At 43.3% G+C, this 24,060-nt stretch overlaps 1 protein-coding gene across 4 annotated transcripts in view; it reads left to right on the forward strand.

Annotated features, from left to right (window-relative positions):
* GPR107 (G protein-coupled receptor 107) overlaps nucleotides 1-24,060 on the forward strand; it is a 71,166-nt gene that overhangs the window by 2,520 nt on the left and 44,586 nt on the right. For all 4 annotated transcript variants that reach the window (XR_005835282.1, XM_040632067.1, XM_040632069.1 and 1 more), the window contains exons 2-6: nucleotides 18,859-18,981; nucleotides 19,300-19,350; nucleotides 19,602-19,681; nucleotides 20,679-20,818; nucleotides 22,401-22,438. Coding sequence is in view for 3 of the 4 variants with exons in the window: in XM_040632067.1 (XP_040488001.1) it covers nucleotides 18,859-18,981; nucleotides 19,300-19,350; nucleotides 19,602-19,681; nucleotides 20,679-20,818; nucleotides 22,401-22,438 (432 nt within the window). In the remaining variant the exon portion in view is untranslated. The remainder of the gene's footprint in view (nucleotides 1-18,858; nucleotides 18,982-19,299; nucleotides 19,351-19,601; nucleotides 19,682-20,678; nucleotides 20,819-22,400; nucleotides 22,439-24,060) is intronic.

The following is a 24,060-nucleotide window of genomic DNA, read 5'->3' on the forward strand; positions in this document are numbered from 1 at the left end:
GGCTTATGACTCCAAATTAAGAACTCCAGATCTTCAGAACGCTTTCATTTTACAGGTTAGGGTCCTTAGATTAAGTAGTGTAACAGAATTCATGTAGGTTTTTAAATTAGAGACAAAGCTAGTAATAGGACACACTGGACCATGTCTCTTGGCTCCCAATCCAGTGCTCTTTGTATATTTCTAGAATTAAAATGTCAGGTGGTCCTGGTTCATAGCTGGTGTCTACTTGCTGTACCTTTATGGTGGAAGGGGTGAGGGATCTCTGTGGGGTCTCTCTTACAAGAACACTAATCCCATTCGTGAAGGCTCAGCCCTCATGACGTAAGTACCTCCCAGAGACCCCCACCTCCATCTTTGGGGACTAGGATTTCAACATACAGATTTTGGGACAACACAAACATTCAGACCATAGCAGTTAGGCATTTCATCTTTAATTGTGCTGTTTGGTGTCAAAATATAGGAAAGTCTTGATTAAGTTATATGTCTTGTCATATAGTAGATCTTGTTATATTTCTCAAATATGACACGCGAGACAAAGGAAAAGCGTATAAAGTGCAAACAAGTATTATCCCTTGGGAATTCGTATGCTCAGGAAACAGAGATGGCTTGTGTTGATCATGAACCCTACCCACATGCCATCCAGGAATGGAGGTTTCAGACCAGCAAAGAAAATAGATATGGTCCTCCATATTCTGAGTATAGTGTAGACTTCCCTCTGGTTTTTTTTTTTTTTTTTTAAGATTTTATTTACTTATTTGTCAGAGAGAGAGTGAGCGAGAAAGAGAGAACACAAGCAGGGGGAGCAGCAGGCAGAGGGAGAAGCAGGCCCCTCGCCGAGTTTTATGTTAGAGGCTGTCTGAGTATAGTTTTCACATCCTGGACTTTGGTACTTACAAATACAAAGTATTTTGATGACTAATAATTGTAGCTTTCAGGTAGCTGCTGCATATGAGACAGTGGCAAGAGAGTGTCTTGCTAAAGCTTTGAGTGTTTTGGTTTAATTTGGACATTTCTTGGGCTGAGTACTTACTTTCATGGTAATTGTCTACAAATCATAAACCGTAATCATAAATCAAAACTACACTAGCAGTTTAATATAGTTTAGAAGACAGCACGACTTTGGAATAGAGAGATCTTGGTTGGAATCCTGACTTCTACGGTGTGCTGTATAACTTTTGGGCTAGTCACATAAGACATCCTCTATACCCATGGGATCTAGATCAGAAGGTGTTAAGCGAAAAGATTAAAGCAGAAAGTTGTGCAAAAAAAACTGAATATGTTTTGTTTTGACGTGTGTGTGTGTGTATATATATATTCGTTGCCTAAAACGAATGATTTTAAGTTTACTAGATGATTTTGCAACGTATTTCTTCTACTCTTACTCATTCAACAAATACTCATCAGGTGTCTATTATATACTGAGCAGGGAGTGGTCTAAACACAGGCTGTGTCAGTGAACACGGCCAAGCCCTTATGCACATGGAGCTTTCTTTCTAGGGTTAATGGGCAGTAAGTTCTGAAACACATGAACGCACAAGTAGTCTTAAGATTGGGATAAATTGAGAAGAAAATAAAGCAGTATCAGGGTAAAGAGTAATGGAGTTGGAAGCTACTCTTGATGGGGTCCTGGGAGGAGTCTCCAAAGAGGTGGTATTTGAGCAGAAACTGAAAGAATGAGCCAAGCATTTGAGGGTCTAGAGGCAAGAATTGCAGGCAAAGGAACAAAAGGTGCAAAGGCTCTGAGTAGGGCAGTCTTCATTTTCATTTGTCTTGGGAACTAGGGGGAGGCCTGTGTAACTGGAGTGATCAGGGGTAGAGTGGAAGACACAGGGGTAAGGTAAGGAGGTACACATGAGCCTGGAGGCCGTGCTGAGATGTGTGGATTTTATTTTGTGCGAGGAAGAACCTGCCTTGGTTTTTGGCCTAAGGGAACAGTTCCGTGAAGAAGAGACATTAAAGTTGAGACCTGGAAGGTGAATAAGAGTATGTCAGGGTGGGGGTGTGTGTGGTTAGAGTGTGTGTGGAAGAGAAAGCACGAGAAATTGGTGTTCATGTGCTAGTCTGATCCTCAGTTCCCTCATCTGTAGTTCTCTCACGGGCTAGTTACAAGGTTTAGGTATAATTTATGTAAAACATAGCACTGAGTAATAGAACAAACTAAATAGTAGTTCATTCATTCAACATGTATTGAATGCCTACTATGTGCTGGGCACTAGAAATGCAAAAATGAGACAGGCACAGAAACAGGTAGTTGTGTTTTTGGTTTTTGTTGTTGTTGTTTGTTTTCTAAGTAAACTCTCTGCCCAACATGGGGCTCGAACTCACAGCCCCAAGATCAAGAGTCGCATGCTCTGAGCCAACCAGATGCCCCTCTTTTGCCCATTTTCTAATTTGATTTTTTTATTATTGAGTTTTGACAGTTCTTTATATATTCTAGATACTAATTCTTAGTCAGATATGTGCTTTGTGCCCCAGAAACAAGTAGGTTTTTGTTTGTTTGTTTGTTTGTTTGTTTGTTTTTAAAGATTTTATTTATTTATTCGACAGAGATAGAGACAGCCAGTGAGAGAGGGAACACAAGCAGGGGGAGTGGGAGAGGAAGAAGCAGGCTCCCAGCAGAGGAGCCTGATGTGGGGCTCGATCCCAGAACGCCGGGATCACGCCCTGAGCCGAAGGCAGATGCTTAACCGCTGTGCCACCCAGGCGCCCCTGAGTTTACGTTTTAGATAGGTTTCTGTGGACTCTTTATCAGGAGGGCAGGACTGGAAGCAAGGGATGAGCCAGTTATAGATGGGGTCTAGGATTAGGGCCTAAAGTAGGACATTGTGGAGAGGAAGGTGAAGAGGGTACAGACCACTAGCTATTTTTTTTTTTTTTAAAGATTTTATGTTTAAGTAATTTCTGCCCCAACATGAGGCTTAAACTCACAAGCCCGAGATGAAGAGTCAAATGCTCTGCTGACTGAGCCAGCGCGGTGCCCTGACCACTAGCTATCTGGAAGGTAAATGATGGACAGATGGAGAGGTGAAGGAGGGGTGGCATCTGGGTTTCTGGCAGAGGTTATAACGGTGGATGCTGCTGCCACCACCTACCAGGCTGTAGGAGGAAGATCAGATAATGCTTAGTACGACTTCATAGTTGGTGAGGGAACATGGGACCAAGATGTGTATTTATCTTCAGATTGTAGACGTTTGTTCCCGCCCTCCTACTCACATTCATGGTAGAAGGATTAAGTTTGGGGGTCTGATTATCGAACTGGCATATTTTGCAGGACATGAAGGGCAGTTCCTGTGTAATTACCCATTAGCATAGCTGAATGACTCCTTTTCCTCTGAGTAAACCAACGGAGTGAAGCATTGTTGTTTGGCTTGGGCGCATGCTGTCTTCAGTTAACTTGTGTGGCCAGAAGACAGCAGGTTTGCATTTTGTTTGGGCTTGGATAATGTGAACACATGGGTTGATCTGGGTCTTCTTCACTTTTCATGCCTTCTTTTATGCATCAAAGTAGAACAGTTTATAGCACTTTGAAGGTTATTTTAACACCACTACCTGGCCATTTGAGCTGGAAAGACTCCGAACCTCAGGGTTCGCTCTAAATGGTTCCTTACACAGACCTTTCAGGGTTTCATCGCTCTCTCTCTTTTTTTAGATTTTATTTATTTATTGGAGAGAGAGAGCGAGCGGGAGAGAGCACGAGCACGGGGAGGGGCAGAGGGACAAGCAGACTCCCAACTGAGCAGGGAGCCTGACTTGGGGCTCAGTCCCAGGGTCCTGGGATCATGACCTGAGCCGAAGGTAGACGCTTGACTGACTGAGCCACCCAGGCGCCCTGGTTTCTCTCTTTTAAGTACATCTGTGTATCAAGCTTCTGGTCTTCAGCTTGTGTGTGTATAAGCACGTAACAGGCCCTTTTAAAAGTGGCAACTATTTGGTGGCGTATATGCCAGTTTGCTTTCCTCTGAGAATACTAGTGCAGAAGAATCAAATATTTGATCGTTAGAGTTTTTAATAAAACAGCCCTGGAAAATTCTAGTGATTGTTTTGTCCTTTTTCCCACTTTTATTGCCCCTGCACCTTCCATTGCTGCTGTTATACGCGTTTTTGTTTTTTTTTTCCCGTCTCTCCCAGTGCATCCTCCTATGTAGTTTACCACTTTTTTAACTAGTAGAAAAACAGTTGGAGTCAAAAAATAGTGTCTGGACTAGCTAGTAGGTTTTCTTTTCCTTCATCTCTTTAGTTGAAGGATAACATATATACGGGCCAGGTAATTAAGGCCTAAGATACTTCAGTGTGAATGATTAGGAAGAGGGATATATTTCTCTGTATATACTGCATTGACTAGTGTCCCTCCAAAATGAATATCTACGTGCAACCTCAGAATATGGCCTTATTTGGAAATTGGGTGTTTGCAGAAGTAAGTATTGCAGATTAGGTCATACTGGCTTAGGATGGGCCCTACTTGCAATATGACCGGTGTCCTTACAGGAAGAGACACACGCAGGAAGGAAGAAGGTCACGTGAAGACAGAAGCAGAGGTTGGGGTGAGCCATCTGCACACCAAGCAGATCCAAGGATTGCCAGCAGCCACCAGACGCTCAGACGACACGGGGAGGGTTTTTCCTTAGAGCCGTTAGAGAACATCTTAAGCAGTTGATGTAGTGATGATCGTAAGTGGATAGATCAAACCTCCGCATGAATACCCCAAAACCACTGCCACCTCATCACACCGGCCTTATATGGCAGATCTCCTTAAACCAGTGGCTGCAGCCCCGTTGCACAGACTGCTTTGTGAAGCTCCCCTCACCCCCAAAAGTATCCGAAAAGTTTTGGGAAATTAAGAGAAGATCTTCCTTATCTGTGCTATGCCTCGTCTCAGGGCCATGGACTGTTCCCTGGTCCATCCTGGTGAACCTCAAACCCTTCCCAGGCAGCCTCCAAAACTGGCCATTGTGTAAAACGAATGTGGTTAGCCGTGTCTGTGCGGATCAGGGTGGTGTAGAAAAGGGTACGGGGCATCTGGGTGGCGCAGTCGGTTAAGCATCCGACTCTTGATTTTGGCTCAGTTCATGATCTCAGGATTGTGAGATCGAGCCCTGTGTCGGGCTCAGCGCTGGGCAATGGAGCCTGCTTAAGATTCTCTCTCTCTTTCTCCCTCTCTAAGAAAAGAAAAGGGTATAGTGTGCTCTTGCAGCAGTGTGAGGTCAGACTCAATACCTGGGCCTTGGGAGCGTGGAAGAGAGCTTGGTCAAGGAGGCCAACAGCTCATCCACGGCAACACAGAGTGAGACAGGAAGAGAGCTGGGCGAATGGTACCCTCAAGTAGAGGCTGTTGGTACATTCAGTGTTGTTTTAAATCTTTTGTCCCTCTTAAGTGTGCTGCCAGAATCATAGTCTATGAGACTGCTGTGTGCACCAGAAGGTTGAGACCGCTGGTCCAGTGACAGATGTTCTAGGCTCACTTGGAAATGAGGTGTCCTACTCAGCTACTGTTTCAGTAGCTACTTGTTATGAAAGTATCCGGTATAAGCTAGAGACTGTGCTAAATATTGGATGTTTTCATTCATTGGCTCCTCATAGCAGCCCTTTGAGATATCATCCCTGCTTTATGAATTAGGGAAACAGAACTTGGGTTATGTAACAGGAGGTGACAGAATTTGAGCCCAGGATCAGGGCTCTTTCCATCTTGTCACTTGCACCGGGCAAGCAGCCCTCAGTGACTGTCACTGAGGAGAGCCCCGATTGCCAGGACCCCAGACTTCTGTCGTTTGCATTTGCTTTCAGCTTTTTGTAGTTTTTCCTCTCTCAGATGCTTGGCTGTCAGAATTTTGCTTTATTGAGTAAATTTGACCTCATTCCTTTTGTGAGTTGCTGTCTAAATACAATGAGCCAATAATTTGAATATTAAGCTTCCTGGGGGAGTGTCTCCTATCATTAACAGTAGGCAGGCAGAGAGTGGCAGGTGACAGTATTCTTGTTTTTCTCTGTTGTAGACAGACTGATCGTAGATGCCTTTGGCTGAAAGGCACTTTTGCTTGCCTTTGAGGTCTGATACTTGTCATCAGAGGTCACAGGCTTAGATGCTGTTGGAAGCCAGGTAGATACCGTGTGCGCACTGGCTCTGGGAGATCCTGGGGAGCATGGCCACCTAAAGAGCACCTGTTTCTTCTGCAGGCGGCTGCTGCTTCTCTGCTTTTGCTGCGTTGGAATGTGGCCTGGACGTGCTGGGTCTTGTGATTTGTTGTTGTTGTTGTTCCCTCAAGAAAAGTTAGAAATTCCGGCTTTTATGTAATACTAGCTAGCAACTCATTGAAATTGAAAACAAACATGTTGGCCAAATAGAACACATTTATGGGCCGTACCATCTGTGGACTGCCAGTTGGTGAGCTGTTTAAGATGAAATGGCCAGGTGGGTGACCTTCCGCCAGCTCAGTTAAGTGTTGCTGTGTTTATTCTCTAAAGTTCAGTCTATGAGAACAACTAAATTGAAGTATCTTTACTCAACTTGCTTTATATTGAAAGCAATTTAATGTGAAATTGTTGAGGAAGTTAAGGCAAAAGCAGTTCTTATAGTCTTCTATTTAGAAGAACAGGATTGTGCAAAACAACTATTATTAAGACGAGGAGAAAAGAAGAAAATACACCAGAATAGTAATTGTCTTTAGGAATTATGAGTGTTTTTTTCCTGTTTCATGTCCAGATCAGATCTTCTTCTGGAGTTCTGGGTAGTTAAATCCACTTGCCTCTCCCCGCTTCTGTCCAGTTGTCTTGTAAGCACCTCTGCATGTTGGAAACCCACTTGTCCTTCCACTCCTTCACCACCCAGCCTGTATACTCTGGCTCCAGATGGTCTTTCCTTGGTAACTGGGACCACCAGCTACTTATTTTTTCAAGCCCGAAATCTTCTCTCCGTGACTTCTCCTCACTGAGTTCCGTGGATGTGAGGTCCAGGCCATCCTTCTAATTTGTGGGCCAGTGTGGTCTCCTAGCTGGTGTCCCAGCCTTAGTCCACTTCACATTTGTTCTGTAGCTGGAGTGACCTGTCTGAACACCAAATCCGGTCACGTCGTTGCCCTTTTATGCCCATCAGGGGCACCCTGTTCCCCTTAGGAGGGAGCTCGCATTCTCAGCAAGGCAGCCAGCCTTTCTGTGAGCTGGCCTCCTCTCTCATCTCATTGCCTGTCCTTTCTTCAGTTTCTGTGTTTGTAAGTATGCAGTTTGGTGAATTTTCTTATGACTGAACACACCCATATAATCAGCACCCAGGTCAAGAAACAGGATGTTACTAGCACCCCAGAAGTCCCCTCATTCTCTTTTGGTCAACAGAAGTTCTGAAATAGCCAACACACATCTAAACAGAAGAGAGATCTTGCCTTACTTGGTTTCAGATCATAAAGCCATAGGATACTGTAGGGGGAATCGAACAGATCAGTAGGATGGAGTAGGAAGTGCAGATACTTATATCTTAAGAGATCTTAATACATAATAGAGGTGTTATCATAGAGCAGTGGAAGTTAGGACAGATTGCTCTGAAGTAGTCTTAGGACAAATGGCTTTCCATATGGGGAGAAAAAAATGAAATAGAGAACTACCTTACACAAAAATACATTCCTGGTAGGTTAAAGACCAAAACATGAAAACAACCCTAAAGCTTTTAGAATAATGTATTAGTTAATATTTTGCGACCTTGAATAGAGAAGGATTTTTTTAAAATAAACAGTTTAAAAATACTATCAGGAGTAAAGATTGATAGGTTTTGTCCTTCAAAATTGAAAAAAAACTTCTATGGTGAAAGATACTACACAATTTAAAAAGAAAGGGACAAGACTGGGGGAAGGTACCTGCAGCATAAAAGTCAAAGATCAGGAGACAGAACATATAAAGAACATAAAGAGAAATCCAAAAGGAAAATGGGCATAGGCTATTAAAAAAAAAGTATTTTGCAAAAGAAAAACCCAAATGCCTAATAAACAGAAAAGGTGCTCAAACTCCTGAAGTATCAGGAGATGCAGCTGAACCAGCGTCAGCGTGGATTTCTCCCAAGACTGGGCAAAACGGAATGTTTGACAGTAAGGTTCAGTGAGAACGTAAGGAAGTTCTCATACACTTTGGAGATCCATTTGGGAATTTCTAGTAAGCTGAAAGTGTGCACACTCTGTGTCCCAGGATTTTCACATCTAGATGTGTATACTCTCGATCTCCAGACAAATATCATAAGAAGATATGTACAGGGATGTTCGTAACAGCATTGTGACGGCAAAAGATTGGAAATTACCTGAGTGTACACGGATATACAGATTTTCCTTGACTTACAGTTGAGTCCTGATAAACCCACTGTGAGCTGAAAATGTCATAAGTTGAAAATGCATTTTATGCGCTTAGCCTACCAAACATCATAGCTTAGCTTGGCCTACTTGAAACTCTTAGAATACTTAACAGTCACCTACATATGGGCAAAATCACCTTACACATAGCCTGTTTTATAATAAAGTGCCAAATATCTCATGGAGTGTATGGAATACTGAAAGTGACAAACAGAGTAGTTGTCAGTGTAGGGGTTGGTTACCGTTGTGATCACAGGGTTGCCTGTCGCCGCCCAGCATCACAAGAGAGGATCGCGTAGACCTCTAGCCTGGGAGGAGAGCCAAATTCAAAATTCGAAGTATGGTTTCTACTGAATGTGTATCGCTTTTGCACCATTGTAAGGCCAAAAAATTATAAGTTGGGCCATCGTAGATTGGAACTGTCTGTATTGTGATGTACAGTACAGGTGGAATACAAGCAGGTAAAATGAGGAACTAGAGCGGGTGAAATGTATCAACACAGAAATGTCCTCAGAAAATACAGTGTCCGAAAATGCAAGTTGCAGAAGGGCTTATACGTTATGACACAGTTTATCCAAATTTTTGAAACACAGAATGATAACTGTGTGATATTTATGGACACATAATATAGGTAGTAAAAGTATTTTTAAAAGGAAAAATAAGAAAGCACCTAACCAATTCATGAGCATGGGAGGGGTATGGGAGGAGATTCGTGTTCGACAGAGAGGTACAAAGGCACTTGTCTTTGTCACCCACCCTCCCTTCCTGAAGCAACTATAATACAGACATTTGGTAAGTCTGGAGAGTGGGTACATGGATATTTGTTGTTACTCCTTTTACTTTTGTACAGTTGGGAGCATGGTGAGCCTCCTTAGGCCAGGAGCTGGCTTGTCAGGCTGTCCACTGATGCACAGTGCCTGACACGTGGTGGGGGTTCTGCAGGTGTATGTTAAATGAGGGGATGAATGCGTTTGTGTGCCCCAGTTTTTCGCCAATAAGCACTTACTAGTGGAAGAGGTATTGTTGCCGTGTTTGTAAAAATAGGAATTCTCTGAACCCAGGTAGTGGGCTTGTGAGTGCCCAGTAATACACAACCAATCTTGTTTGTTTGTTTTTTTCAAAGAATTAAAAAAAAAGATTTTCCTTATTTATTTGAGAGAACGAGCAGAGGGGGAGAGAGAGAGAGAAGCAGACTCACTGCTGAGCAGGAAGCCTGAAGTGGGGCTCGATCCCGTGACCCTGAGATCATGACCTGAGCCGAAGGCAGGGGCTTAACCAACTGACCCACCCAGGCACCCCGACAACCAGTCTTGCTGTGGATGCCACCAAATAGCAAGACGATATGTTGTGGCTCTGCTTATACCTTTCTAACTAACATACGTTTTTTTAAAGTTTATTTTTTTCTCGTAATCCCTACACCCAACGTGGGGCTCAAACTCAGGACTCTGAAATCAAGAGTTGCGTGTGCCCCTGTCATTTACAATTTCTAAAAGTTACGTTTGATTGTAAAAACTGTCCTAAATCTCACTCTCAGAAGTCAAATAAAAATGATTTGGTGAATATAATACTTCATTTTCAGAGGCATAGTCTATAGAAAACCAAAAAATGTTTTGGCTGGGTAAGTACAAATGAGAGCAACATGAGTTAGAGTCACCTTTCATAAAGCATCTGAAAGGGCAAAACAGTATTTAGTATGTGACAGGTGACTTTTTGCTGATCCAAAAGCTTGCCTAATACAAGAGGGCCACGGGCATGTTGAAGAGTCCTTTCTGCTCCCCGTCCCCTCGGTTGGGTTGATATGTCATTTTTCTGCAGAACTTTAATGATCTTCCTAGGCACATTCCCCACTTAGAGGTCTCTTTCTTTTTTCTTGTCTTTTTCTGGAGTAAGCACACTTTATAATCTAAGATCAGGTTTGTGCAGAGCTCTCCAGTGACTTCTAAGCCAGAGTCCAGGCATTCTGGCCTCTTACCGTCCTCAGTCCGCCGAGCTCTGTGCGGGTGCCGTCTGGAACACCCTTTCCGCTGCCGTCTGCAGGGCCCATGCCCACACTACCCTCCTCGTCTCTGCCCAGAGGTGCCTCCTCAGTGAAGCTCTCCAGGACCACCCTCCTCTAAGTGGCCAAATGGCCTGCACTCCCCCTCTCCTCCTCTCCCTCCCCTGTACTGTTTGTCCGCCGTACTCCTCACAGGCTGATGCACCACGGCCTTTACCGTGTGTTTGTTCTTATCTGCTCTCTCCACTAGACTATAAGCTCAACAAGGCAGGACTTTTGTCGTTGTACTCAGCGCTGTGTTCTCAAAATCTAGAGCAGTGCCTGTGGGTGCTCAGTAAATACTTGATGAATGTACTTGTCTTTTTCATTTATTATCTTATAGCTTTTTTTTTTTAAGTAGGCTCCCTGCACTATATGGGGCTTAAATTCACGACCCTGAGATGAAGTGTTGTCTGCTCTACATTCTCTTGTTATAGACGTTTATGTTGCTTGATTTAGTTCCTCTGAACAGAGCTGCCGTGAATATTCTTGTAGATATATCTTTGTGTATCAGCTCTAGTATTTCTGTGGCATAGATTCCTAGGCATGGGATTACTTTAAATAGAAGGTACCAAATAGCCTGTATCTACAGGGTTCTGTCAGTTCACACTTCCACGAGTAGTGTGTAAGAATGTTCAGTATTCATTTACCCACATACTTCACAACACACCACATTGTAAGTCTTAATAACTTCTGCTAACCTGATAACAGAAAGATGACATCTCGTTTTAAGTTGACTATTGGTGAGGTTTAAGATCTCAGCATGTTTATTGTCTTTTAATTTCAGATTTTCTCTACAAGTCAGAAATTTTAGGAAAACTTATTTCGGTAAGAATATACTTCTGAGGGGGCGCCTGGGTGGCTCAGTCGTTAAGCGTCTGCCATCTGCTCAGGGCGTGATCCTGGCGTTATGGGATCGAGCCCCACATCAGGCTCCTCCACTGGGAGCCTGCTTCTTCCTCTCCCACTCCCCCTGCTTGTGTTCCCTCTCTCGCTGGCTGTCTCTATCTCTCTGTCAAATAAATAAATAAAATCTTAAAAAAAAAAAGAATTTACTTCTGAGCGTGTATATACTCTTAAATGCTAATAACACATTTGTGGTGGTAAAAATAAAGTTGCATGCAAACAGAAAATAAGAAGAGAAAAAAATGTGCATCTGTAATTATGACCTGAAACTGCACATTTTAAATATACTTTTTGGGGGCACCCGAGTGGCTCAGTCATTAAGCGTCTGCCTTCGCCTCAGGGCGTGATCCTGGAGTTCTGGGATCGAGCCCCACGTCCGGCTCTTCTGCTGGGAGCCTGCTTCTCCCTCTCCCACTCCCCCTGCTTGTGTTCCCTCTCTCACTGGCTGTCTCTCTCTCTGTCAAATAAATAAATAAAATCTTAAAATATATATATATATATACACTTTTTGGATGAACTTTTTGGTTTAGAATTTTGATAATCTTCAGACGAAGTTTTAGTTTTATAAATAGTTTATTGAAAATAAAGACAAACTTTTCAGAATAATCTGAAATAATTCAGAATAATCTGCTGGTGCCACATTTTCTCTAATTGGATCCTCTCTAATAATTTAATTGTATATTAATTCAGATCGTTTCATCATCATCATCATCAAACTGATACTTATTTCCTTGTTTCGATTAGTATTTTTGAGATTGTAATTGTATTTCCACTAATTTCAGATAATATAAGTCTACTAGGAAAACTGGGAAAAACCACAAGTTTTTATGAACAACTGTATAAATATGTACCAGGGAACAGTCCTATATTTTATGTTCCTGTAAACTTGACTTCTCATGGATGAACAATCTTGTTTAATTAACTTGATAAGCAGTTTATTGTGGTTAAGAGCATGCCATGTGATTATGGTTATGTTTTTTTAAGAAGCTTTATCAGATATACATTGAAATATTAATAGATGAAATGATAGAACAGCTGGGATTTGAGTCTGTTTAGAATGAGATCCCATTTAGATGAGATTGGGGGTGGGGAGGAGTATAGAGGATCAAAATGGGCCAAGAGTTGATGGTCTGAAATTTTCTACAATAAAAAATTTTAAAACGAACCAAAGATACACTGTCTGTTTGGTTGTAAAAAGTATGAGGTGGCTAAAACCACATGTTTGGGCTTTAAACAAACCTGAGCTAGAATACTGGCTTTGTCACCTACTTAACGTTATGATTTTAAGCAAGTTTTACCACTCTGAGCCTCTGTTTCCTCATTTATAAAATGGGCATAATAACACCTGCCTCATAGTATTGTAATAAGACTGAGTGGTGGTAGATAAAGCGCTTAGCACAGTACTGGCTACAAGGTCAAGTGTTTGCAATCTGAAATCCTTGGGGAAACAGAAGAACATTGCTGTGTCAGTGCTGATAGAAATAATAGGGGGGTGCTTGGCTGGCTTAGTTGGTGGAGCACACGACTCTTGATCTCGGGGTTGTGCGTTCAAGCCCCACGTAGGGTGTAGAGATTACTTAAAAAAATAAAATCTTAAAAAAAAAAAAGAAATAATAGGGTGGTTGTTGAAAATGTAATTAAATCTTCATCGCTTGTGTCTGATGTTGGCATTCTAACTCTGCTTTGGCACCCGCTCCTTGCCTGTCTCCTGCTTTTCACCCTGTCTTCAAGAAACTGACCTCGCTGCTCCTTCTGGGAGACTGTCTGGAGGGAGAAATGTGAGTGCTGAGGATGCTGTCTCCTGCACTCCTGCCCCATCCCCAGATGCTGGCTGGAGCACTCTGGCACAGGAGGTGCAGAATAGATGGGGCATTTGTCCCAGGGTGCCCAGATCTCTGGCTTTCCCACGCTAGAAGGAAAGGTTTCTGTGTTCCTGTTCAGTCAGGACTGACTATTGGTGATTTTTTCTGGAACTGAGTATTTTTCACTTTTGGGGCCTCAGCCATTAGTGGTGTTTTGTAAATACTGGTTTATTTACACTGTGAATTGAGTCAAATACAGTTGAATGAGCCATTATGTATGATTTTCCTGGTTCCTTCTACTTTAAAAATTTCGGTGTTTCTGTGATTTGTGTAGCGAAATAGAGTTTGCAGAGTCACTTCCATACGTGTCTTATTTGACATGGCAATATGATAGCTTAAAATGGAGCTGGGGGTTAGGTTAGGGAGGGTCCCACAAATAATACTGGCAAATGGTAATACTGAAAAAATTTTTTGATTTTTTTTTTTTTTAATTATAATACATGACCATCGTTAGGAATTTTAAAAAGTAGAGTTTTGCCTACCATCGCACTGGTACTCATCTTTTCATAGTTTGGTGAATTTCTCTCAAGTGTAAATACATATGCTTTTATTTTTTGAACACAAATTTAACTCTTTACATAGTTTGGACTTTGCTCTTCGCATTTAATATTTTTCCTGGTTTCTTGAGGCTTCATTCACAAATAAATACATAAAAAGTTTTATGTATTTAAGATGTATGTGGTGTTTGGATACACATAAAATTATTACCACAGTCAAACCAATTAACATATCCAGCACCTCACATCGCTACCTTTGTGTGTGAGAACAAGATTTACTCAGCAGATTTCAAGTGAACAGTGCAGTATTGTAAACCCTAGTCCCCCTGCTGTACATTAGATCTCTGACCTTATTCATCCTGCATATCTTGTACTTTGTAGGCTTTGACCAACATCTCCATTTCCCTCCACCCCACCCCCACCCCGCAGCCCTCCGTAACTACCGGTCTGCACTCTGCCTCTACGGAGTCACCGTTTTTGGATTTCACATATAAGTGACATCATGCAGTATTTGTCTTTCTGTGTCTGGCTTATTCTACTTAGTATGATGTCCTCCAGGTTCATGTACAGTACTGCAGATAACAAGATTTCACTTTTTTAAAGCGGAATAATAGTCAGTGGTGTGTGCGCGCGCGTGCGTGTGCGTGTGTGTGTGTGCGCGCGCGCGCACGTGTGCATTTTCTTTGCCCATTTATCCTTGACAACCACTTAGGTTGTTTCCATACTTTGCAGTTGTAAATAATGCTGCAGTGGACTTGGGAGTGCAGCTGTGTCTCTTCAGGATTTTGATCTTTCTTCCTTCGGATGTGTACCCTGAAGTGGGATTGCTGGATCATATGATAGTCCTATTTTTAATTTTTTTAATGATCTTCTACACTGTTTTCCATAGACTATTTCAGTTCCATTTCTACCGACAGTGTGCAAGGATCCTCTTTTCTCTACACCCCACCAACACTTGTTCTCTTTTGACTTTTTGGTATTAGCCCTTCTGACAGGTGAGGTGGTTTCTCATTGTGGTTTTAATCTCCGTTTCCCTGATGGTGGGTGATGTCGAGCACATTTTCATATACCTCTTGGCCATTTGTAGGTCTTCTTTTGAGAAATGTCTGTTGAGATCCTTTGCCCATTTTTAAATCAGGTTACTTGGGGTTGTTTTGGGGGCGGTTGTTTCTGTTTTGCTGTTGTGCTGAGTTCCTTATGCCATCTGTAAATAGTGACAGTCGTACTTCTTCCCCTGCAATGTGGATGCCTCTTATTTCTTTCTCTTGCCCAATTGCTCTGGCTAGGACTTCCAGTACTGGGTTGAAACACACACGGTGAGAGTGGGGAAGCTTATCTTGTTCCTGATTTTAGAGGAAAAGCTTTCAGTGTTTCACTGTTGAGGATGACGTTAACTGTGGGCTTGTCACATATGGCCTGCATTATCCTGAGGTACATTCCTTCTATACCTAATTTGTTGAGAGTTTTTACCATGAAAGGATGTTGTATTTTGTTGAATGCTTTTTCTGCATTTGTTGAAGTGATCATGGGATTTTTTTCCTTTCAATTTGTTAATGTGGCGTTTCACATGTATTGATTTGCATGTATTCAACCATCCTTGCATCCCAGGCGTGTATGACCCTTGGTCGTGGTGTATGACCCTTTCACGTGCTGTTGAATTCAGTTTGGTGGTATTTTGCTGAGGACTGTTTCATCTGTGCTTATCAGGATACTGGCCTGTAATATTCTTTTCTTGTAGTGTCCTTGTATGGCTTTGGTATCAGGATAATGCTGGCCTTGTAAAATGGGTTTGGATGTGTTCCCTCCTTCTCAGTTTTTTTTTGGAAGAGTTTGAGAGGGGTTCTTGTTAATTTTGCCTTAGCTGTCTTTCCTGTTTGATTGCCGATTCAGTCTCCTTACTCACTCTTAGTTTATTCAGGTTTTCTTTCTTCATGAGTCAGTCTTGGGAAGTTGTATGTTTTTAGGAATTTGTCCCTGTCTTCCAGGTTGTCCCACGTGCAGCTCATATTCTCTCATGATTACTTTCACATGTTGGGAGGCAGTAGCGTGCAAGTGGCTTTCACAACAGATCAGTATTGACATCCCAGCGTCACCACTTACGCCTGCGTTGCTCTGGGTAGTCACTGCGCCCTGAGCTCGTGTCTGCATCCCTGGCACGGAGCTTCCCGGGCCGGATGGGGTGAGCTGTCACAGGAAAGCCTGTTTCTCAGGTATGGAGGATGTGGAGCTGTGTTGCGGTTATCGATGTTCAAAATATTCTTCAAAAATGGGTTTTTAGTGGCATTGTTTTATCAAGTGAAATGATAATATAAAAGTGAGAACAAACAATAAAGGAATAAAATGTTTATATGGGAAAAGCAACTGCTATAAGTTTGCAATTGAAGCATCTTCCCCCCACATACCTAAGGAATACGTATGGTGGTGGACTAAATGAGCTAAGCAGTGTTTAACAGCCTTCCATGTTGCTGCACAGCATCTAAATGCTGGTTACATTAGAACAAGCATACTTGTAAAATTTAAACCTTATTATATAATGTACATGCTAAAAATACTATTAGCCTATAACTCTGAATTTTCACAATGTAGACACACTTGTACAACCAACAACAAACAGAACATTACTGAGCACTTCCAGAAGCTCCTTAAGACCACCCCTCCACCCCCCCATCCCCCGCCCACAACCGACTGCAGGTCTCTCCCTCCCAAGAATCGTCCTCATCCTGACCTCTGTCACCATAGATTATTTCCCCCTGCGTTCGACTTGATTATACCTATGGTGATATGGCTCGTTTTGCTTAGTATCATGTTGTGAGGTTCACCTATGTTGTTGCCCGTGGCAAGAATTTGTTTATTCATTCTGTCTCTCCCGCCCTTCTCATCTGGGGATTCTGCCAGGGTATGAAGCCGCAATGTCCCAAGGCATCCGTCATACGTAGTTGAATTGGTTTCTCTCCTGTGCATCTAGGATGGTAGTGGCCTTGTAGCACCTTTGGGCGAGATGAGAAAATAGCCACTCAAATCATTTCTCTTAGGATCCTGAGAAAGGACACGAGCTTTAGCTTTTCTGGGGTTTGTGGCCTAGCAGCCCCCTCCTGCCTTCCAGTGGATGACTTCTATACCTTATTTGCTTTTCTTGTTCTCCTTGGGAATTCTGGTGTACTGCACACCGCTCCACCAGGAAGTGGAAGGCCAGCAAACATGCTTTAAATGCATAGCTGGATCCTAGGAAAATAAGGGAAATTCCCAGGGGCAAAAAAAAAAAAAAGAGGGGGGGCGGGTGGGGAGCGGCGATTTCAGTGGGTAGAAGAACACAAGCCAGGGCTGCCCTGAGACACTGTGGAAACTTGGCCCCTAAAGCCTTGGAGTATGAATGGCTGGCTGGGATCAGGAGCCAAACAAAGCCTTGGAAGGGGCGATGGGGGTGGCGGGGGAGGGGGAGAATGCGGGAGCTGTGTCCCTCTCCGTAACCCCTAATATTGCGGTACTCCCAGAGCTATATTCCTTGAGTAGGAGAGTGGGCTGGGAAACATAACCCTCCTAATGGCTATAAAATGTGTGTTTTAGCTATGTAGGGGGTTACAGTTTATGATTTTTCTGCCAAAGATCTGATCCACAGCCTTCTCCCCGGAGGTCTTTGGGGTTGGCGATTAGACTTCCTCTGATGTCCAGGAGACCCCGGTCTAGAAAGAGAAAGTAACACTCACACCAAGACACCACCTGCTGGGAAAGCTGGCAGAGACAGCAGGAGAGCAGACCTAGAGCCCCCAGAGCAGCTCGCTATGTTGTCGGATAGCTATGTTTAAAATCAAAAGAAACAAAGGGTAGAATTTTTTTTTTTTAGGATTTTATTTATTTGACTGAGAGAGAGAGCATAAGCAGGGGGAGCGGCAGAGGGAGAGGGAGAAGCAGGCTCCCCACTGACCAAGACACTGGGATCGTGGCGGAGGCTTAACTGACGGAGCCACCCAGGCGCCCTCAAAGGGTAGAATTTAAAAACCATGAGCAAGATGCGAACAGTAGCAGAAATGACTGTGCAGATTTGAGGAGGAACCAAATGCAGGTTTTAGAAAAGTGCTTAGCTTGGCACCTGGCATTTAGGAGCTACTTAATAACTGTTAGTTTATTGCGGACTTACCGAAGGTGCTCTCATTTAGGTAAGTGATTCTCTATATAAAACTAATGACTTGGGGTGCCTGGGTGGCTCAGTCGGTTAAGCACCTGCCTTCAGCTCGGGTCATGATCCCGGGGTCCTGTGATTGAGCCCTGCGTCAGGTTCCTGCTCCATGGGGATCATGCTTCTCCCTCTCCCTATGCCTCTCCCCCCTCCCCCGCTCATTCTCTCTCTCTCTCTCTCTCTCTCTCAAATGAATAAATAAAATCTTCTAAAAAAATAAAAATAAAACTCATGACTTTACACAGTAGGACGTGTCTGGGTGAAACTTCAACTTGAGAAGTATCCACTAATACTGTTGTTCTGTTGGCCTTAAAATTTATTGACTTTGTTGCGATTGGAATCACAACTTCGAGGCAGTTTCAAGCAGGTGTGGTCGGCATTTGCCCACGTGGTCAGTTTTGGCAAATCTCAGGGTTATCCTGTGTCCGAGAGATCTGTCTCCTCCTGGCTAGTTCCTGGATTCCTTTTGCATAAGGCTTTGTTTCCTGAAAACCCGTCACATGAAACATTGTTTATAGGTGCAAATGTAAAAAAAAAAAAAATGTATTATAGGTTAGAAAAGTAATGTCGGGTATCCTTGTCATCCTGCAGTCGGAGGATCCAGGTACATAAGATTCATAAGAAGGTTTATAAAAATGAGTGTATTCTTGGGGCAGCTTTGGCCGCTTCTCCCCCTCACTCCCCAACATGTTTTGAATGCCTCCTGGATTCCAGGCCTTGTGCTAGCAGGAAGCTTATGAGAATGATGAAAACATCGTTCCTCCTTCCCTGGAATTCACATTCCACTGGATCACCAAGTCTGCCCTGGGACCCTTACACATACATGGGAATGAATTGAATCTATTATGTGCTTCCTTCTGCCAAACTGTTGATATCTTATGAATTTCTGATGAGGCTTCCTCAGCTTTTACAGCAAGATAAGGTATATATATTATATATATTGCCAAGTATATGGAAATAGTGACTAGCTAGCTAGATACCGTATTTTTCAAGGAAATAAATAGGTTAAATAATCAAGTTAACTTCTCCATATTACTAATGCCACCACTCTGAATCTTTTTAGGACGATGTGAGGCATAAGGTTCATCTGAACACCTTTGGATTCTTCAAGGATGGGTACATGGTGGTTAATGTCAGTAGCCTTTCCGTGAATGACCCCGCAAGAGCCACAGACAAGGACACGACTGTAAGTGCCTTCCTGGGAGGTCAAGGGCTTTACCCTTCTCTGTTGCTCAGATGAGAGCTTCACCCCACACTTAAAAATACGAAGTCTCAGAATATGGAGAAAGTTAAACTTGTGAACAGGCGTCACATAGTTTTACTTTTAACACTTCAGTTGTAATTCTTGAATAATTTTAGTAATTAGTGATCCCTCTTACAAAATGCTAAGAAAATCAAGAACGGCTAGGCCAAAGAATCACCTTCTCTGCTCTTCGAGTAAGAAAGGTATGGATGCCAGAGCAGCATGTGGGTATTTACCTCTACTCTTTTTACCCCCTCTTAGATCGGATTCAGCCTAGACCGCACAAAGAACGACGGATTTTCTTCCTATCTGGTGAGCATGACACACATGACCTGATCACTCCCTTCACGTGAGCCCAAGACACTGGCTGGGAACACCCTGCTTCTGTCAGTGCTCTTTCTCGCTGTGGTGGCTGCCTCGACTCCCTAGCATCTCTGGGCACCCACAGTTGTGTTGTTTGGGACGGAGGTTGGATCCCTTATTTGCCTTGTTCCTGAAAACTTTCTGTTCTTGTTCTAGTGTGAATGAATAAGGTGATGTACAATTGGGTCTTCCTTTCTCAGGATGAAGATGTGAATTACTGTATTTTAAAAAAGCAGTCTGTCTCTGTCACCCTTCTAATCCTAGACATCTCCAGAAGTGAGTAAGTAATTCTAATGTTCCTTCAGTTCCATCCTCAAGTGAAGTTACTGGGAATTTGGTAGTTCAGCTAACATTTACTGAGTGTCTGCCATGTGCCAAATACTGTGCTGAGTTCTGGAGGTTAAGAACACGATGAGGGAGACGGAGATGAATGAGGGAGGCCAAACACCAATACAGATGATCACGGCAATATAGAGAGTTAGTGGGGCAGAGAAACTGGTGAATTGTAGAAGAGAAGAATTGTAGAAGAGAATTGTAGAAGGGAAGGTTTCCAGCAGCTCTTGGCCCAGCCAGCCTTTAAGTGAGTGGACTTCACCAGGTGAATAAGGGAAGAGCATTGGAGGCAAAGGCAGAACAGCCTAACCCACTGCATGGCGTGTTCAACAGAGTGAGTTCATTATTCACAGCCAGCTGACATCCAGGGGGAGAGGGAGACCTCTCCCCCATGAGGCAGGATTAGAAGTGCTCCCGTCCAGCTCAACCGAGCTAGCTTAGTCCCATGTCCATTCAGGCATGGGGCCTCACCTGCCCCTCCTTGGCAGGATGGGGTCTGCTGAGAAGCGAGAAGAGAGGGAATGCACCCCAGGCAGGTCGCTGCTTGTGCGCGCTGCCTCTCACATGCCGCCCCTCCAGAGTTTACTTTAGCGTCTTACTGGTTCTGTGCCCCTTGTTCCATTCCCCTTGTTGAACACGTTATAGACCCTTAGGGGAAAATATGTCCATCAGAACAATGTGGCTGCTAGGAACGGAAGCTTCAGAGTAGAATGCTGGGTCCTTGGCTGGCTGCTTCCGGCCTCACCACTCTTGGGCAAGTTCTTAACCTTCCTGAGTCCCCATTTCAGCAGGTGCACAAAGCAGCCAGTAGAATGTACATGAGGGACTCACAAGGACTATCTGAGATGATGGATTTAGATACTGAGACAGTGTGTAACCCGTGGCACTCAGATGGCCATCACATTACCTTGAACTTCTTTTCTTTTCTCTTACTTTGAATGTAGGGTGAAAGTAAGATCCCCACCAGAAACTGGTACGCAGTTACCAAAGATCGTCTTCAGCAAGGATGAGAAGGTCCCAGGCCAGAGCCAGGAGCCTGGGGCTAACCCTGTTTCAGCGGGCAACCAGACTCAGCCAAAACAAGGTCAGCGGTCAGGCACAGAATGGCATCTCTTTCACTGCCCTGCTTTGTAGATTCTTTTTGTGTCTAAGTAAAAACACACACAATCACAGCATTATTTTATTTTGGGGGTTGTACAAAAATATATAACTATTAAAGGTGGAAACTGTGGAGAAGGTAGGGAAAAGAACAGTCATTCTCCATCCTTGCAGCACTAGGACTTGAGTAATCTACGTTCCTTCTGGCTCTTTCCTGGGTCTGAAATGTTTGATTTTTTTTTTTTAAGATATTTAAAATTTATTAGAGCGAGAAAAAGAAAGTCATAGTCGTGTTTGTAATTTCCTAAGCATCCCTGTTCATTCAGCTTGCAGACGGTTCATTCTTACCAGCCCTCCTGTTACGTGGATCCTGTAATTTTCTCAAGCTTTCCCCTTAAGGAGACGTATTTCCACGGTCTGCTATTGTAAATATTGCTGCATTGGGAGTTCTTTATTTGTAGAACTTTGATCAGAACTTTCTTTAGGATGGATTCCCAGAATTGGAATATTTGGTTCAAAGGATGTGAATACTTTGGAGGATATTGGTAGATATGTTCAGTTCCTTTCCAGATGCTTTGTATGAATTGATGCTCCTTTTGGGAAATATGTAGGAATAGTGTCCGCATTACCATGTCCTAGCCAAGACTGGGTTTATGGTGTTTGTGTTAATCGCAAAGTAAAAGACAAAAAGGATATTCTTGGTTTTGTATTCACTCTGACTACGGAGGCTGCGCTTTTTCTCCAGATGCTGATTAACCGGGTTATATTTATTGCCTCTTTTATTAACTGTCAGCTTTAATAGTTTCGTTCTTTAAAGAGAGCTTACTATTTGTTGTATTATTTACACATTTTTTTCTCAGCTTGTCAAACTCTAACCCAAATGAAAAGACATACAGAAATGTTACGTTTGTTGTGTAATGGCGTAGCTTAGCGTGTGCACACCATTCCTTTCTTGTTCACATGTGCATGCCCGGCACGGAAAGTATTCTTTGCCTCCTTTTATTCTGAAACTCTCCCCCTGCAGGGAGCTTGAAATCCTGTCTTCCCCGTGAAGGGTACCTTAGATGAAGATAAGGCACGCGTGCCCTCTCTGTTCCATGGAAGTAGCCATCAGCAGTCTTAACACACCTTGCTGTGGGGGGAAAAAAGCATAAATTGTGCTAATATTTTTTGCTATTAATTTTTCCGTGTGTGTAAATAAATGTCACTTATGTATTTTAAAACGATGGTGTGTTTTCAAGCATGGTAACGTAGACAATGAGGACAGTCACTCCATGTGGCACCACTGCAGGAACATAGCTAGATTGTTCTGAGCCGGTTTCCCTGTCATACTAAATATTATCCTTCATCAGAGAACATTGGTAATGCAACAAGCTCCAGTTCGCTGCTTCTGCGGCTCGAGAATTGTTCTGGAATCTGAGATGTCTGTCTGCAAGGTAGCATCCGGCCACACCTTTTGTTTGTTTGGATTATTTGATGTTAGACAAGCTAGAGCCTCATAAAACGATACTGTAGAACATACATAAGCAAATCACGCAATAATATCTTTTAAATGTTTCTGCTTCTAGACGCTGGAAGATCTAAACGAAGTACAGGAGATTCAAAGGTAAGAACCGCTGTGCTCAGCTTTCCTGGATATATATGTGCGTGCGTGTGCGTGTGTGGATACATATGTGAATGTATACATGTGGGGATAGGAGTGTGAGTGTGGGTGTATTTATATACATGCATATATACAGGTACGCACATGCATACACACACACACACCCCTAGTCCACGGGAGTTGTTGTCTGTTTGGAGAGATAATGTTACCATATGGGAAGAATTTCGGAGTCACGGTGCGTTCTAAGTGGTACAGCACTTACATAGTAGAGGGTCAGATAGTGACGGGGGAGCCCTCAGGAAGAAGGTGTCGTCAGGGTTTGGAGTTTGGTGGATTTGTTTGGGGAAGAGGAAGGAATGTCATAAGCAAGGACCGGAAGTGGGAACGAGCATGACAAATGCTGGGTGCTGGCCTATGGGAAGTAAAAAGTGTGGCTTTCGGAGCAGAGAGAGGGATCTGAGATAATAGAAGTCCAGACAGTGGAGGGTGTTTATTGCTGCATGGAAAATAGGAAGTCGTCAGGAGTTATTGATCTGGAAGGACTGTGCTACAGAGGGTGTTGGGGACAGATGTTCTGAAAGTAATGTGCAGAGCAGCCTCGGAGAGGGAGACGGTGAAATTAGGAGGACCAGGAAGAACGTGGTTGTGACAGTACAGGTGTAGGGCCACGAGGACCTGCACTAGAGCAGAGTCTCGGAATGTGGAGTAAGGGATGCGGGTAGGGTGGGGTGGTGGCGGGGTGGGGGGAGTAGGGGTTTTTTTGTTTGTTTGTTTGATTGTTTGTTTTGTAGAAGGGTAGATAGATGGTCGAAACAGCAGAAGGAAAAATTGGGAACGTTTTGGTTTGGGAGATCTTCATATTTCAAGAGGGAGCATCCAAATGGCAGTATTTAGTTTTAACAGCTGTGTTGAAAATAAATGATCTGCAGTGAACGACACGTCCTTACAATGACAGTTTGCTAAGTTTTGACTTGACTGTATACCTGCGAAGCCACCACCACAACAAAATAGTGAACATATCCGTCACCCCACAGGTTCCTCCTGCCCCTTTGTCTTCCTCCCATCCTCAAGCAACCACTGAATTGCGCTCTAGATGAGTAACGTAGAACTTTATAGAAGAGCATTCTGCAGTACGTGCTCTTTTTGTCTCCTTTGACTCCGCATAATTCTTTCGAGTTCATCCGTGTTGTTGGGTGTATCAGTAATAGTTCATTCCTTCTCACTGCTGAGACTTAGTCCATTGCACCGATGGCAATAATACGCTGATCATTTGAAATTGGGAATGGCGTCCAGGTGAAGTGTCGGGATGTGACCTGGGTGGGCATCTGTAGTCCTGCTGGAGCTGTAAGAATGGAGACACGCTCCAGGGGGATCGGGGGGGGCAGGGAATAGGGGGGTAGTGGGAGGCAGAAGAGACTGCTGAGAAAAGGAAATGGGTGAGGAAGAATTCCATTCTCTGTGAAAGGGGATTGCAGACATCTTGAAAGGATGGTGAATTTTATTTCCAGAGAGCTTTTGAAGGTCAGCAGATTTAAGATTTAAAAAGGATGTGCTTTTCTTTTAATTTTTATTTTTATTAGTGTACATTTTCTGCCAGTTTCATCCTAAAACAAGTTGTTGTGTTT

Source organism: Ursus maritimus, unplaced genomic scaffold (assembly GCF_017311325.1).
Source record: "Ursus maritimus isolate PB19 unplaced genomic scaffold, ASM1731132v1 scaffold_17, whole genome shotgun sequence".
Taxonomy (NCBI): Eukaryota; Metazoa; Chordata; class Mammalia; order Carnivora; family Ursidae; genus Ursus; species Ursus maritimus.